Source organism: Apodemus sylvaticus, chromosome 9 (assembly GCF_947179515.1).
Source record: "Apodemus sylvaticus chromosome 9, mApoSyl1.1, whole genome shotgun sequence".
Lineage (NCBI taxonomy): Eukaryota > Metazoa > Chordata > Mammalia > Rodentia > Muridae > Apodemus > Apodemus sylvaticus.
Window position 1 is genome coordinate 44467208 of NC_067480.1, and position 14921 is coordinate 44482128.

General features: G+C 35.3%; 1 protein-coding gene across 1 annotated transcript in view; it reads left to right on the top strand.

Moving 5' to 3' along the window:
- Window positions 1-8729: 8729 nt before the first annotated feature.
- Window positions 8730-14921, top strand: part of Erbb4 (erb-b2 receptor tyrosine kinase 4) — a 708134-nt gene continuing 701942 nt past the window's right edge. The window contains exons 1-2 of the mRNA XM_052191829.1: window positions 8730-8930; window positions 9640-9724. Coding sequence (XP_052047789.1) covers window positions 8730-8930; window positions 9640-9724 — 286 coding nt within the window. The remainder of the gene's footprint in view (window positions 8931-9639; window positions 9725-14921) is intronic.

Consider the following 14921-nt stretch of genomic DNA (forward strand, 5'->3'; position numbering starts at 1 on the left):
TTTGGTTTTACCTAGGTCCCTAGGCTATGTATTCTCAGTTTTCTTGGTCATAAGCAATGTTGGATATGGATCTCATTTCATGTACTGGTCCTTAAGTCACATCAAGTATGCACTGGTTACTCCCACAAGTTTTGTGCAACCATTACACTGTTTCGTGCATATGGATGCCATGGTAGATTAAAGGATTAGTTGCTTGACTGGTCTTTATCTTTCCTCCTTTGGTAGCATGCGTAGTGCCTTCCTATTCAAAGACACTAGCATGTAGCAGTGAAGGTTCTATATAGACACCAGCCCAGTTTCTCATGTTCAATGAGTTTTAGCAATGGGATTTGATCTCAGTATGTGGATAAAAAATAGAGTCTTTGCAGTAGACTGTTTTGTTTGGAAGTTTCCATGGGACTGCTTTAGATTACAACTCAATTAAATGCAAATCAATCTTTGTACTGGAAGTTTTATTTGGTGAAAAGAGATGGCTAGCCCATTATTAGGCTATTTCTTTTAGATTGCTTTCATACATGTATATATTTTAGGAAGCTTCAATGTCATTAGGTTTCCACGCTACCTCTCATATGGCTTGTAAATTTAACTATGTCTCCATATATTCTCTCGACTGACTCCTCTACAACTCTACACTCCTATTCCATCTTCCCCTATACAATCATAAGTTTGTATTCTATTCCCTTTCTTGGGAGGATTTATATGACCCCAGGTTCTTACTCTCTATGTTATCTCTATGGTTCTGATGATTATAGTTTGGTTATTAGTGACTTAACGGCTAATGTTTCCATATAAGTGAATACATGCTATATTTGTTCTTTTGGAATTGGGAGACTGAATTCAAGATGATTTCCAGTTCCATCCATTCATGTGAGAATTTCATGATTACTCTATTTAAAGTCCAAATAAGATACCATTGTTTAAATTACCACATCTAGGTTGATCCCAAGTTACAGCTATTATAAATAGAGAAGCAATGAATATGGTTCAGCAAGAGTCTGATTCAACCTTTGAGTTAACACTCAAAGTTGGATAGCTGAAAACTGAAGATGATTGATTCCCATCTTCCTCAGGAACTGCCACACTGATTTCCATAATCGCTGTACAGGCATGAGATTCAGTTGTTTGGTTGATCTGAGCCTTTCTCGTGGATGGTAGGTGAAATCTCAAAGTAGTTTTGATCTGTATTTCTCTGATGTCTCAAATGTGAAACATTTTCTTAAGTGGTTTTGTTGTTATTTGTTTGCTTTGCCATTTGAATTTCATTTGGACAATTTGGGTTTAGATATGTACCGCATGTTTTAAATTTATGTCTAGTTTTTTGAGTTCTTTATATGTTTTGCATATTAACTCCCTATCAGATGTATTGTTGGTAAAATTCTTTGGATTGTTGCTTTGGATTGTTGTTTTGCATATTAACTCCCTATCAGATGTATTGTTGGTAAAACTCTTTGGATTGTTGCTTTGTCCAAATGACAGGGTATTTTGCCATGTAGAAACTTCTCAGTTTCATGAAGTCAATTAATTAATTGTTGATCTCAGTGCCTGTGCCAGTGTTGTTCTGTTCAGAATGTCTTCTCTTATGTGAATGAGTTCTACACTATTCCCCATTATTTTCCAGGGTCAGTGTACATTGAGGTCTTTTATCCACTTGCAGGTGAGTTTTGTGCAGGGTGTTAAGTATGAATCTATTTAATTCTTCTACATGTACCCATCCAGTTTAATCAGCAACATTTGCTGAAGATGCTCATTTTTTCCCCCAGTGAGTATATAGGGACTATTTTTAACCAAAAATCAAACAAACAAAATAATCAGAGTCTCTGATACAATTTCTCCTCTCCCTCCCCCTTTTAAGCTAAGATTTCCTGATATCCAAGGACTTCTACTTAATTGAACATCTATGAGACATCTACAAGAGCTTAACCCCAACTAAAGTAAGTTGAGGAAGGAGAAACTACAGATTTTGAAAGCAGCACTACTTTGTGTGCGAATTTGAAAGTATAAACTCAAAAGTCATGCTACAAATTTTTGAGAGGCACTGAAAATGCTAATGAAATGGAGTAAGATAAAATTAAAAGACGAAATATATGCATTATGGAAAGAGCAGTAATATATTTAATATCCCATGAATATTCATGATTTGTTATATCACAAAGCTTGTAATCCCAGAGTTTTAACATTTAAAGACTGAAAGCTGATTAAAGTAGGAATGAAAATAACAATAACAACAACTCAAAACTCTTTAATCTCTATCTGCTATGCAATTAAGATCAGATCAAGAGAGAGCTGTACATGTTCATTTATCTTCATGTTTTATATTCAGTGTGTTCCAAGAAAGAGTTCCTTTTCTCACTTCATTTAGGGACACTACAACACATAAAGTTTCAACATAATCAAGATTACCTTTACTAGAAAGTATCGCCACTCTCATCTGCCTAACTTTTCAATTATCTTTGCCTTTAAACCAAAATGGCCACCTGATGAAATGATATTGAATAGATAACTTATCAATTTCTATAATGTGTCCATGTCCCCCTTAAAATCTAATATTCGTATTAATGACAAGATATAGAAAAATCAGGTTAGGTAGGTGGCTCAGTGTGTAAAACACTAGCGATGAAGCGAAGAGGAGCTAAATTAGATGCCTAGAATTCACATTAAAAAGCTCAACACACAACCACAAATCCAAACACATATCTGTGACTGGTATCTTCAGCTGTCTGAGGGAACAATAATGCTTAGGCTTCACTCAAATACTTCTAGGGATAGAATTCAGAAGTCAGCACTGCACACACCTCTTTCTTTAAGAGGATGGAGAGCCGGGCCGTGTTGGCACATGCCTTTAATCCCAGCACTTGGGAGGCAGAAGCAGGCAGATTTCTGACTTCGAGGCCAGCCTGGTCTACAGAGTGAGTTCCAGGACAGCCAGGGCTATACAGAGGAACCCTGTCAAAACAAAACAAAACAAAACAAACAAACAAACAAACAAAAAAAAACAAAAAGAAAGAAAAAAAAGAGGATGGAGAATGCCAAAGTGTAACCATTACATGGTACAGTGGTAGCAAAAGTGTGGGTATAATTACCAAAAGAGGATAAACAGAGTTTATTGCTTACATAAATACATTTTTAAAACTTTATTCTATAGATGAATAGGCTTTCTTTTTTCTTTCTTTTCTTAAAGAAAGTAGTATTTGACAACTGAATGGACTAAATGGATAGAATCTATATTCTTTACCAGGAAGTAAGTCATTAAAAGAGAGGTACAATAGTTCATAAACTGAGTATGGATCTGCATTTAATGAATACATACGCACACACACACACCACACACATGTGCGTGCATGTGTGTGTGTGTGTGTGCTGTAGACATGTACCTGTTAGTGTCTTCACACATGCAATGTTTACTTTCGCTTAATGAGTGCTTCTCAGTGTTTACACTTTGATACCTAGCCCTAGAGCTCATGTAGTTTAAGCTCTCACAGAGGGCCCTTATACTTGACATGATATTAACTGTTCACTTGTAACATTTAAATTAGAGGTTTTCACCTGGCTGCAGACTCAGTGAATTTGCTAGAGAAGAATTAAGATAAATGGAGAGAGGAGAAATGAGTAGGAGAACATCACCTGTGGATTTCACTGTGCTCTAGTCTTTGAGAAGCCTGGAGTAAAGGGGAATCTAAGTCCTGTTATTATTTAACAAACTTCCCATTTTCTCATTTGATAAGGGAATTTAGACAAAACAATTAGGCATTCAGTAAACTTGAGGGGTAAGTTGACTTTGTAGAAGACTCTTGCATATGGACATACACAGCATTTGAGAGCAGCTTTCATAATTGCTAGAGTGGAAATTCTTGCTAATAGAAACGATGTTAATTTCACTTCCTTGTTTAAGCTGTTGCTTTTCCTCGTTCGAGTAGTGCGGTCTTTTCTATAATTGTGTAGACTTTCATTAATGCAACAGTGAGGATGAGAGAAAACAATTCATTTATGTAATTGCAGCTAGCCTGTCATATACAACTTGGGAAAGCAGCAAATCCCACAGCATGGGTCCACATTATGAAACTCTGGCTGCATTTAGATGAGTTTCTTTTCATTGATATTATTTTAATTCTAAACTGTTTAAATGGATAAGCAATGCAAGTGGAGCTCTGTATTGTACAAATGTAAAATCTGTTTCTAACCTTGGTAATTTTAGTGAAGGAGTAAATTTACAGGAGCAATTAATTTTACAGATGAGCTAAAGAGGAAAGTATCATCATCAGGAACATGGAGATACCTCGAAATTTAAGATGCCACTGAATTATAAAATATATAACATGTAGGTCTGTATTATCTAGTTTTATATAAGATTTCTGCTGAGTTTTAGTGTGTTAAAATACAAATACTATCCGACAGATTTTGGGGCCCAGATCCTGACAGTGGCTAGCAGGGTTATGACCCAATGCTTTGGGTCTCTACAGCAAACATATTGGCCTGATCACCCGCATGCTAAGATTGACCAGGGCTAGGAAAATGCACCTAAACACTCCTGCACTTCATTGTTGACTCCTGGCCATGGATCTAATTTTCTCACTATTTGGATTTCTATAAAGCTGCCTGAGTATTTTTATGAACTGGCAGCCAACATCATTCTGAGTAGAATGAAAGGGGAGAGAAGAGGGTACCAAGAACAGGGGCCTGATTCCTCAGGTTCTTTTATGATGTAATCTCAGCAGCAACTGCGTATCACTTCTGCCACATTGTATGCTAAAGGACATTCACTAAGACTAGCAGAATTCAAAGAAAGGACTGAACTATCCCTCCTAAAGGGAAGTTTTTCTAAGGACATTGAGAGAGATGTTTTAAGCAATCATCTGGGACAAGGATTATCAAGATAGATATATCTTTCCTCACCTCATTCCCAGATGGGAAATACAAGGCCTAGGGATAGGTGACATGTACAAAGAAGCAAAATGTATAATGTCAGCAATAATGTTCCTTGAATGTGTGTCTGTGTGAACCAGGTTACAAACAAATATCGTTTATCTAAGATAGTTATCAGAGAACAAATACTTCATTTTTGAAATAGAAACAAAATGAAATAAAAAGCAAAGGATGCTAAACATATTAAATATCAAACTTTTCAAGATATAATCCAAATGTCTGCTTTCTAAAGTAATGAATGATTTATTACATAGTCAATATTATTCATATTCTTATTGCCTCACACATGGATGTTATATTGGCCTGTTTTATGCCCCCATTATCGACCCCAGCTTACACTTTGCAGTATAGTGTGTCTCCTGTATTCTGTTTTATAGCAGCTATTTCTTACGTTTACCATTATATAATTGCTAAGCTAACCTCACTCCACCCATGTCCTTCAACATTATCAAATATTTATTGAGTCAGAATTGAATTGTGGATCTTGGTTAGCTAATGAATAGCCTTCCCTCACAGATTCTACTGTGTATCTCATTAACCATACTGGTGGTGGGGGACAGATAAGATTATTTGATGAAGGAGTTAAATGATACTGGCCAAAGTATTATGAGGTCAAATAGTTTGATTTTTCTTTAAGTCAGAGAAGCCTGTCTTGAGGACTGATACTGGACTTAGAACTTGACCCAGTGGTCGTGCTGGCAGGTAGGAAGAAGAGAATGGGTTCCTTAGCAAAGAATATAACAAGTCTGTTTTATATAGAACTCAAAGGCATGGTTTTAGTTAAATGTTTTAAGATTTTCCCACCAATAAGATTTCATGAGATTGCTCACCAGTAAGATTTGTGTGTGCGTGTTCTGGAATCAGATGATTTACCATCCATTTTCATTGCTCTCATTAACTACCTGCCTAAGCTCGGATTGTCACTTAATCTTAGCTTTTTAGTCTTTCTTGTCTGGCTGCACATCTGTTAAGAGGATTTAATGAGACAAAGACAAAGCACCTTGATGTCACTCACTGTCAACAACTCTTAATTCTCATGGCCACAACAAACACTCAAGCTCATGGAATAAATCTCCTCTTCTTTGTTGTTTGAAGGAACATATAAGGTATAGAGGCAATAGGGTTACATAGTCAGAATGGTGAGGTTCAAGGCTCAGAAAGCCAAGAAAAAGGCAACAGGTTTGAATCCATGGTGTACTGTGGAAATCCTAAGGCATTTAATAAACATTTAAGCCAGTCTTTCTTTCTTTCTTTCTTTCTTTCTTTCTTTCTTTCTTTCTTTCTTTCTTTCTTTCTTTCTTTCTTTCTTTCTAATTCTTCCCCTCCCTTTGGTCAGAGAACGGCATCCAGACTTGTGTTTGAAATTGTTATTCTGATAAATATTAGGAAAATACAGGATTACAGGCCAGGAACCATATTAGGACTACATTCCTATAATACTAGCTGCTTTGCATTGGAATGGTAACAGTGGTCCTAAAGGAAGTAGATTATTTCAGTCACTGTGAGATGGATACATAAGACAGTGGATGCAACAAGAGCCTGGGGGGGGGGTCTTCATCTTCAGAAGTGAAAGAACCAATTGAAAGACAAGCAGGTATAGTGAGGAAAACACCCTATTAGCAAAACTTGTACAGTTTCATCAAAAAAGGCAATGGAAAATATACAAATTCTGTTTTCACAATTAGATGAGCTACACAATCAACATTGATTTTTCTTTGGTCGGGTGTTGAGAGTAATATTTCGTAGTCTGAAATATTTGAATACTGAATACAATTATAGGCTTGGTTGACTGTGTGTACATCTGCCTCAGGCTGACAGATTCTGATGTCCGTGCTGACTGAGACAATTTGGAGGGATGGACTAAATTATTTTCCTATCCACCAGTTCTATTTATACAGAAATTACACTTGACTGTGGTGACACTAATCAGAGCAGAGCTGATCAAATTCAGCTCCCCTGCTGACCAACTCAGCCAATAAGCCATTCCTGACTGGCAGGTCTTTCCTTCCACCCTTTGTATATCTTTTCCTTCTCTCTCCAGCATACCTATGCTTAAAAATCAGTTTCCTTTCTATCTACTCCCATTCCTTGTGCATTGAAAGGAAACAGAAAGTGGGTTTGTGTGATGCAAAGATATAGCTTGTGTTTAGGGCGCTCCATTCTTTTATTCTCCTTTTACACAAATACAGGATCAGAAGAAATAGGACAAGAGGTGTCTTTAAAAACACTTTATCATGTAATATATGTGACTTTAGGAACTTACATGCCATGATGTATCTGTGAAGTCAGAGTAAAGTTGTTGGCAGTAACATGTATTCTATTGTGTGTCTGAAGATTGATTTAAATCACCAGGCACCCTAAAAAAAATGCTTTTACAAACTGAACTATTTCAGGAACTCTAGGATAAGGTTTCTTGACTCTGTGTGTGTGTGTGTGTGTGTGTGTGTGTGTGTCTTTGTGTGTGTATGTGTGTGTTTAATGGATTCTTATGGTAATCCAGTGAAACCTATGTGCATCACCCAGAAACGTTCGGGGAGTGGGGGTCTACAAAAGGGGAAATCATTTGAAATGTAAATAAAAAATATATCGAATAAAAAATAAAATAAAAATAAAAAAATAAAATGAATTAAATAAAATGCACACAATTGGAGAGGAATCCAATGACATTGAAATATATTGGTCAAAATATTTTTTCTGTTGTTGCAATATATATATATATATATATATATATATATATATGATCATTTTCTAATTCATTAAATTAAGAGCATGGATCTTAATAATTAACCACTTCAAATTAGAGGTCAACTTTAATAATATTTTGAAACTTAGAAATGTAAAAGGAAAATATTTGCCAGTTTTAATGATCATAGACTCATGGATATGGTAAACCTATGGTGATTTTTAAAATAAACTCACTTATTAATGCAGGTTAATAATAAATTTTAATGAGAATTTAGAAACAATACATATTTACCTCCATCCATAGTTCATACATTCTAGACTTCTATGTCTTTCCGCTTCACAAACACTGATATAAGACAAGTGTAGAAAAAATATCTGGAGGGCTTATTAAATGCAGATTTATGGGCAATGTCTAAGAAAATACTGACTCAGAACTTCTGAGGTGTGGTCAGGAATGTACGTTTTAAACATAAATTCACAGTTGGTCTTATAAATCACATTCTGAAATCATGTTTGGAGAAATAAAAAAAGCCTGATATATAGAACAGGATTCTTAAAGGCGGTTGGCTAAGATGTGTCTCTGGTTGGTCAATACCCACATTTAACCATGAGGCCCAACATTGTCAAGTAAAATTATATGTAGGTATTATAGGTAGGGTGTTTTAAATAGATATAGAATATTTTGCATGGAATAATTATTATATAATTCATGGAATATTTGTTGCATGAATATTCTTCTCTGAAGGATACAATGTTTTTTAAGACAATTTTTTAGATGTTTGACAAAATATCACCAAGGCATACCATGGGGTAATAATCATAAATGCAATGCAATATAGTTCTGTGACATTGAAATCATTTCAGTAATTTTACAGTACATTTGAATTGCAGCATCGTTCATGCGCTTAGTTTCCATTAGCTTTGCTGAAAATCTCTCTGTCCACAAAGAGGCACGAGTGTCAAGTTTCTCCTTCATGCTCACAGACCTGGCTGGAATCATGATACTGCAGAAGATAATTGATATTAATTAAAGCATTCCTATCAGCTTGGGTTTTATTTTAATGCATATTGAACATGTTCGTATCCTCTGCTGTCTCTATTATTGGGGAAAAAATTAGAGAATCATGTTCTTTGACTGTGCTGAGCTCTCCTGGGGATTCCCCGGTGTCATTGAACAGCATTTTAAATTCAGCAGGTACCCTTTTGAAGAAGAAGTTAGTCCTCAATATTATAACGTGTTGCAATGCAAGCTCATTATTGTCAAATTAGATTCACTGACCTTCACTGTCATGGACCAGGATAAAACAGGCAGCATAAGAAGGACCGTTTGCCACGAGTAAATGCACAGTAAGTGCCACTCAAGTTAACTTCCCAACACAGAACCTGTGCTGGTTTACTACATCTGACTTTAAACCCACAATGTAGTCAGCACTGTGCTGCATCATTTAATTCAATCATGTTTCTAGAAGTCTACATAGATGTACTTTTATTATTGATATATATTACTCCAGAGAAAATACCACAAAATACAAAACAACACACACACACACACACACACACACACACACATGCCAGAGACAGAGACAGAGAGAGAGTTACTTACATGTGCACAAAGAACACATGAATAAAATCCAAAGCTTTCCTAATTTGTCAATAAAAATAATGATTTCCTTATTCATTCATGCAAGGCTTGCATGATCAGTTTGCAGTTCTGCTTCTAAAAACGTATCTCTCATTGGAATCTTATGAATCATTTTCCTCCCTCTCTGATTCCACATTATTTGTCTTTTAGCTGAGTGTTTAGATATGTGAGTACTTTTTGTTGAATTGCTATGGCTGAGAGAATTCAATTTCATTCACCTATGTCTTAGTAATTTTGTGTTGCTATGACTGATTAACACACACACACACACACACACACACACACACACAGAGAGAGAGAGAGAGAGAGAGAGAGAGAGAGAGAGAGAGAGAGAGAGAGAACAAACACACACATTGGACAGTAGATAATGAATTTGTGTTTAACTCATTCAGCTCTTAGGAGGTATCCATGTTGTCCGAGACTATGATGACTTGCACCTGATGAAGGCTTTCTTGCTGCACCACCACATGGTGAAAGGTAGAAGAGCAAGAGAGTCTCTCCTGCATATGTGAAAGAGAGAATGTATATGGTGCACTCATATTTTTTTATCAGAAACAAAGTTCTGGATACCTAGCCTATTCCACATTGAAGAGTTGACCCTTTCATGAAGCCAGAGTCGTCATGATCTGAGGCCTTCTTAAAGATCCTACCTCTGAACAGAGCTGAGAGAAGAATTATGCTTTCAACCCCGTAGGCTTTGGTAATGCTTTCAAAACATAGCATCCACCAGTATGTTCTGGGACTAAAAATAAATCAGTATTATAGAATAATGACCTATAGCTATCTTCTTCTAGTTCTTGAATGGGAGAGAGGACTTGTTCATTTTCTAAACAATCGATTACGGATAAATCATGAGGAGCAAGTAATGATGTTTTAAAATGAATTTTTACATGTGTAATCGACCTCTTAAATGATGTCAATATTTAGCATTTTGTAGTCTTCACTATTTTATTGAGACAGAATAACTGTTCTGGTCTACCATCCCCCACCTTGCTTTGCTTTCCAATATGGAGGAAGTGATCACTCACTCTTGGGATATAAATTGTATCTTCTGTATGTTTCCCTTGCCATTTTTATACTGCTATTCTATATATTCCAGTATATATCCAGATTTTAATCAACAGATTATATATGAAATGAATAAATAAGTGATGGATAATCTGAGTCTAATATTGATCTTTCATTGTTTTCATATCCTTAATAAAGGTTTATTAAAAGGAAGTCCGAGGGGCAAGAGACAGGACTCAGGTGTTTAAAGTCCATTGGGGTGGCAAAAGACTTTAATTCTAGCTGCAGGTGGATCCCTATGATTTGAAGCTAGCCTGGTCTACAGAGCTAGTTCTAGAACACCCAGGGCTACACAGAGAAAGCCTGTCTTGAAAAATCAAAACCAAAACCAAAAGAAAAGAGCAGTTGAAACTAACTCTTGGAGAGGAGCCAAGTTCAGTTCCTGACACTAACATGTAGTTTACAACTGTCTGACCTCTGTAGTGAAGTGAGTTCCAAACTCAATTTCCCTAGTTTAGGCAATTTTTTAAATTTCTCTTTGCCAGTATTGTTTGCCTAACATAAGTTCACTCATATTTTATTTTGCACAATACAAGTAAAGAGAATAAATGTAGGATTTTATGGGAAAAAATTATCATGTAATCCTTATTCTTAGTTCTCTGCTTCAGTGCAAGGAGCCATTAGGTTCTCATCTGTGTTCAGTCATGTAATGGAGAGGCTGCTAGGCACACAAATCCCTGAGTTTCTCTCAGACTCCCACTTTCAGTGGTGACAACTAAGTGAAATATGCTCTGTAAAATGTTCAGTTAAGAGCCGAGGAACATAAGAGCTCAATAAATGTTATCTATTGTTACGACTTTCAAAGTCATTTTGACTTTTATTTTCTTTATAAATAAAATGTGTTCAATAATAAGTGTTTTTCATGCCTTGTTAAATTTTGATATGCAACAATGAGAAAAGCCATGTTTTATGGACCGGAACGTGCAACAAAAAATATGTAATAAGAAAGTGGGGGTTCTGGGACACTTTTTTTCATATTTGTGGGCATACATTGTGGCAATTGTTTAAATGAATAAAAAGTAACAATATGCTATATTGATTATTATACATTTCCCTTTCTATAGAACTGCATTCTGTCTCCAGTGTGCTTAACTATATGACTTCAATAATGACCACAGACTCTTTAAAGAAAATGTGTTTTATTTCTTATTAGTTATTGCTAATAATAGCTATTATTTCTTATTAAGCTTACTTAAAAGATAGCTTATCTTGGTGAGCTTTTAATGGAGAGGCCTTTTTTGTTGGCTGACTCATGTTCATTTTGTTGATTTGTCTTTATGTTTATTTTATTATTGATTAACTTTGCTATCTGGCAGTTTTATTTATATGCACGATGGGTTTTGATTACTCATGCCAGGACTCTATCTTATCACCCCCTCTCCCTATTGATCTTTAATCATCCCTCTCCCAGGTTCCTGGCTTTCAGTGTTGTGTTTCTACTCAAAGAGCAGAGATCTGCTGAAAAGCATCTGTTTTCACTTCCATGGAGGGCTTTCATCTAATGAAAGCCAGTATGGTTATAAAAAGTAGAGACCTAAGAAGAGGAGAAAAATGTGGAATTTTGTCAAAATTTATATTTAGAATTTCCAAGAGAGAGTTTTAGAAAGCAATGATGCTTTCTAAATATTTAAATATTTTCATGAGGCTCCTGTCCTTTAGTATTGTCCATGCAATGTCATATGCACTCTCAATATTAAGTAATTTAAAGCAATAATTTTATTGTCAAGTCATATTTGTAAATTGGCTGATTTTTACATGTAGAACATGTGCAGCCTCTTAATGCCTCATATCATCCCAAGGAAGGCATAGTTAATAGATATGTAAACAAATGCACTCTAACTTTAATTAAAGAAAGTATAAAGGCAAGAATCTTGGGTGGGTAAGTGACAAGTAATGGAAAAAAGCAACACACACTTTCCATTAATAATCTCTCGTACAAGGACAAGATGAGGCTGACATCTAGAGATAGGAAAAGGAAAAAATAAGCTGGCATATAATTTATTCATTCTGTTCTACATAGCAATGTGTAATTATAAATACTCAAGAACAGATATAGGAAGATTAGGGAGAAAAAAACAACAACAAATGGCCCACAGAAATTTATTTGCTCTTAGATTTTGTTTGGTCAGAAACCTTAAGAATCTAAGGTTGCTAATGTCAATACTAATGTATGGATCTCCAACAATTTTAAGTTTTTTTTGTTTTGTTTTTTGTGGGATTTTTGGTGGAGGAGTGGACTTTCTAGAAAACTGAATCAAAAAGCAGTTTGCTAAATCGATAGATTGTTTTTTAATTACTAGTAGCAAATGAAATTACCAGTGTGTTATATTTTAAGAACATATTAAAGAATTAGAAAGAGTAATTTAAGTCTTCTTCATTGAAGGAAATGATAATTAAGAACTTATTTGATAATTAGTTTTGAGCATTACAATCAAACATTTCCCATATAAATAGCTGTTTTGTATAGATCTTACTGTGTGGGAGCCTGCAAACAGATGTCAGCTTATACCTGCTAAAGTTTCACAGTTGCGGAATGTGTTGAAACATGTCATCTTGGATCCTTTCTTTCACATCAATATGTGTTTTCTTTCACACCTGATAGACTTTTCTCAAACTGTAACTTGTTAACTAATGCTGATTTTGGATATATATTTTCTCATGATATGAACCATAGAAAATATTCATTTAGATTGAGCTTATAGTGATAATATAAATTTATTGTATGATATATAATAACTATACATATTTTAATATTTAAATTTAAAACAGTTAAATTATAATTTAATACATAAATTAGATATACATATACAATTTATTATTATTACAAGAATTATTTCTATGTAGAGAGCCAACTAGTAACACAAAGATTCTTAACAATAGGTTTTGCTTTTGAAAATATTTTGACCATCTTCTAGGACTGGAAAGTAAGTAGGAAGTGAGTTTGTAGTAGAAACAAAAGAAATTATTTTACTTGAAATAAGAGATTGTGTAAAGACTATAGGTGAGAGGGACTGACATAGGTTTAGGATTGCTGTTGTTATGAGTGTGAATTGTAAAAGGTTGATCTGGGAGCAGGGGATGCTAACGTGGGACACTTGGCCGATAAATAAGAGACATGTGGAACACGCCGTTAGAGTCTAGTGCATGAGTCTTTCCTCACAGAAACTAAGAGATATTGTTGAGAGATTTTTCTTTTTGATAGAGACAATATATATTCAGATTTGTATTTTAAAGACAACCACGTGACATTGAGTGGGTTGGATAAAATTAATTCTGTTTGGACAAATGTTACAGCAATCTAGAGAAAATGATATTGCCATAGATGATAATAATTAATGACAGTTTATGGTTGAGAACTGAAGACTTGGAAACTGTTTGGGATATTAAATAACATTAAATTGAAAAATTTGCTGGTGGTTCAGTATGAAAGGTATAAGCAGAAGTAATCCAGGTTCTGTCTGGTGAAGCTATCTGATCTTGGTGGTTTTTCACCAGATGAGGGAAACACAAGAACAGAGGCTCATTTTGAAATAAGTTTTATTTGAAATTGCCATAATCTTTTTTGTTTTATTTCTTAACTTCTGAATGAAGATGTATAATAGGTATTATGATTTATAGGAATGCTTTACACTATCAGCCCAGATATCTTCTTAGTTAGAATGTGCAAATTAGGAAGCCTAAAACACTACCTAATTGTATTCCATTTTATTTGTATTAGATATATGAAAGTTTGATTGTATTCAGTCCACATTTGATTGCTCTAACCTTTCACAAGGTGGATAACCAGGGAAATAATTCTTTTGGGGGGTGGGGGTAGTTTAGACTTGCAGCCAATATCGCTATCATTATGTTTTAAAATCCTTCATCATGAGCAACTCACTATGAAGGCTAAGCATGCATGAACAGACTTTAGTGGCCTAATCAAATAAAACTTATACTGAAGATTATCTCACAGGAATTTAATGATATGCGTAATTGTTATTCTAGTGCATGATAATTAGGCAAGCAGTTCTTGTAAATGATGATAATTTGTGTGAATTCACCACAGTCAAATGAAGCATTAGCCAAAGAGATCTGGCAAAATAATCGGATAGCTCAAGAGGTCAGATACAAGAAAGGAGGCTGTGTTTCTTGGTACATTGACTCTATATACATAGTCTGATTCCAAGAAGATTCCTCCTCATGAAAGGAAATCTGGTGGAGGATTGAGGAGAAAATTCAATAGCAGAAATGAAGAAAATTAATTTTAGTAGTTGTTGTGGACTGAATTGAGTCCCCTAAACATGCATGTTGGAGCCACTACCCATGTGAACCTCAGAATGTGACCTGATATGAAATTGGTCATAAATGCTAACTAGCTGAGGTAAGGTCTCACTAGAGGAGGTGGCCTCCAAACCAATGTAATGATTCTATAGGAAGGGCAGCTTTCTGAAAAGAGAAATATACATTACTGCAGGTCAGGGTGGAAGGAGACAGTAGCTGATGTAGCCATGTGCTGGGGATTTATCCCATACACAGTCGCCAAACCCAGACACCATTGTGGATGCCAAGAAGTGCTTGCTGACAGGAGCCTGATATAGCTGCCTCCTGAGAGGCTCTGCCAGAG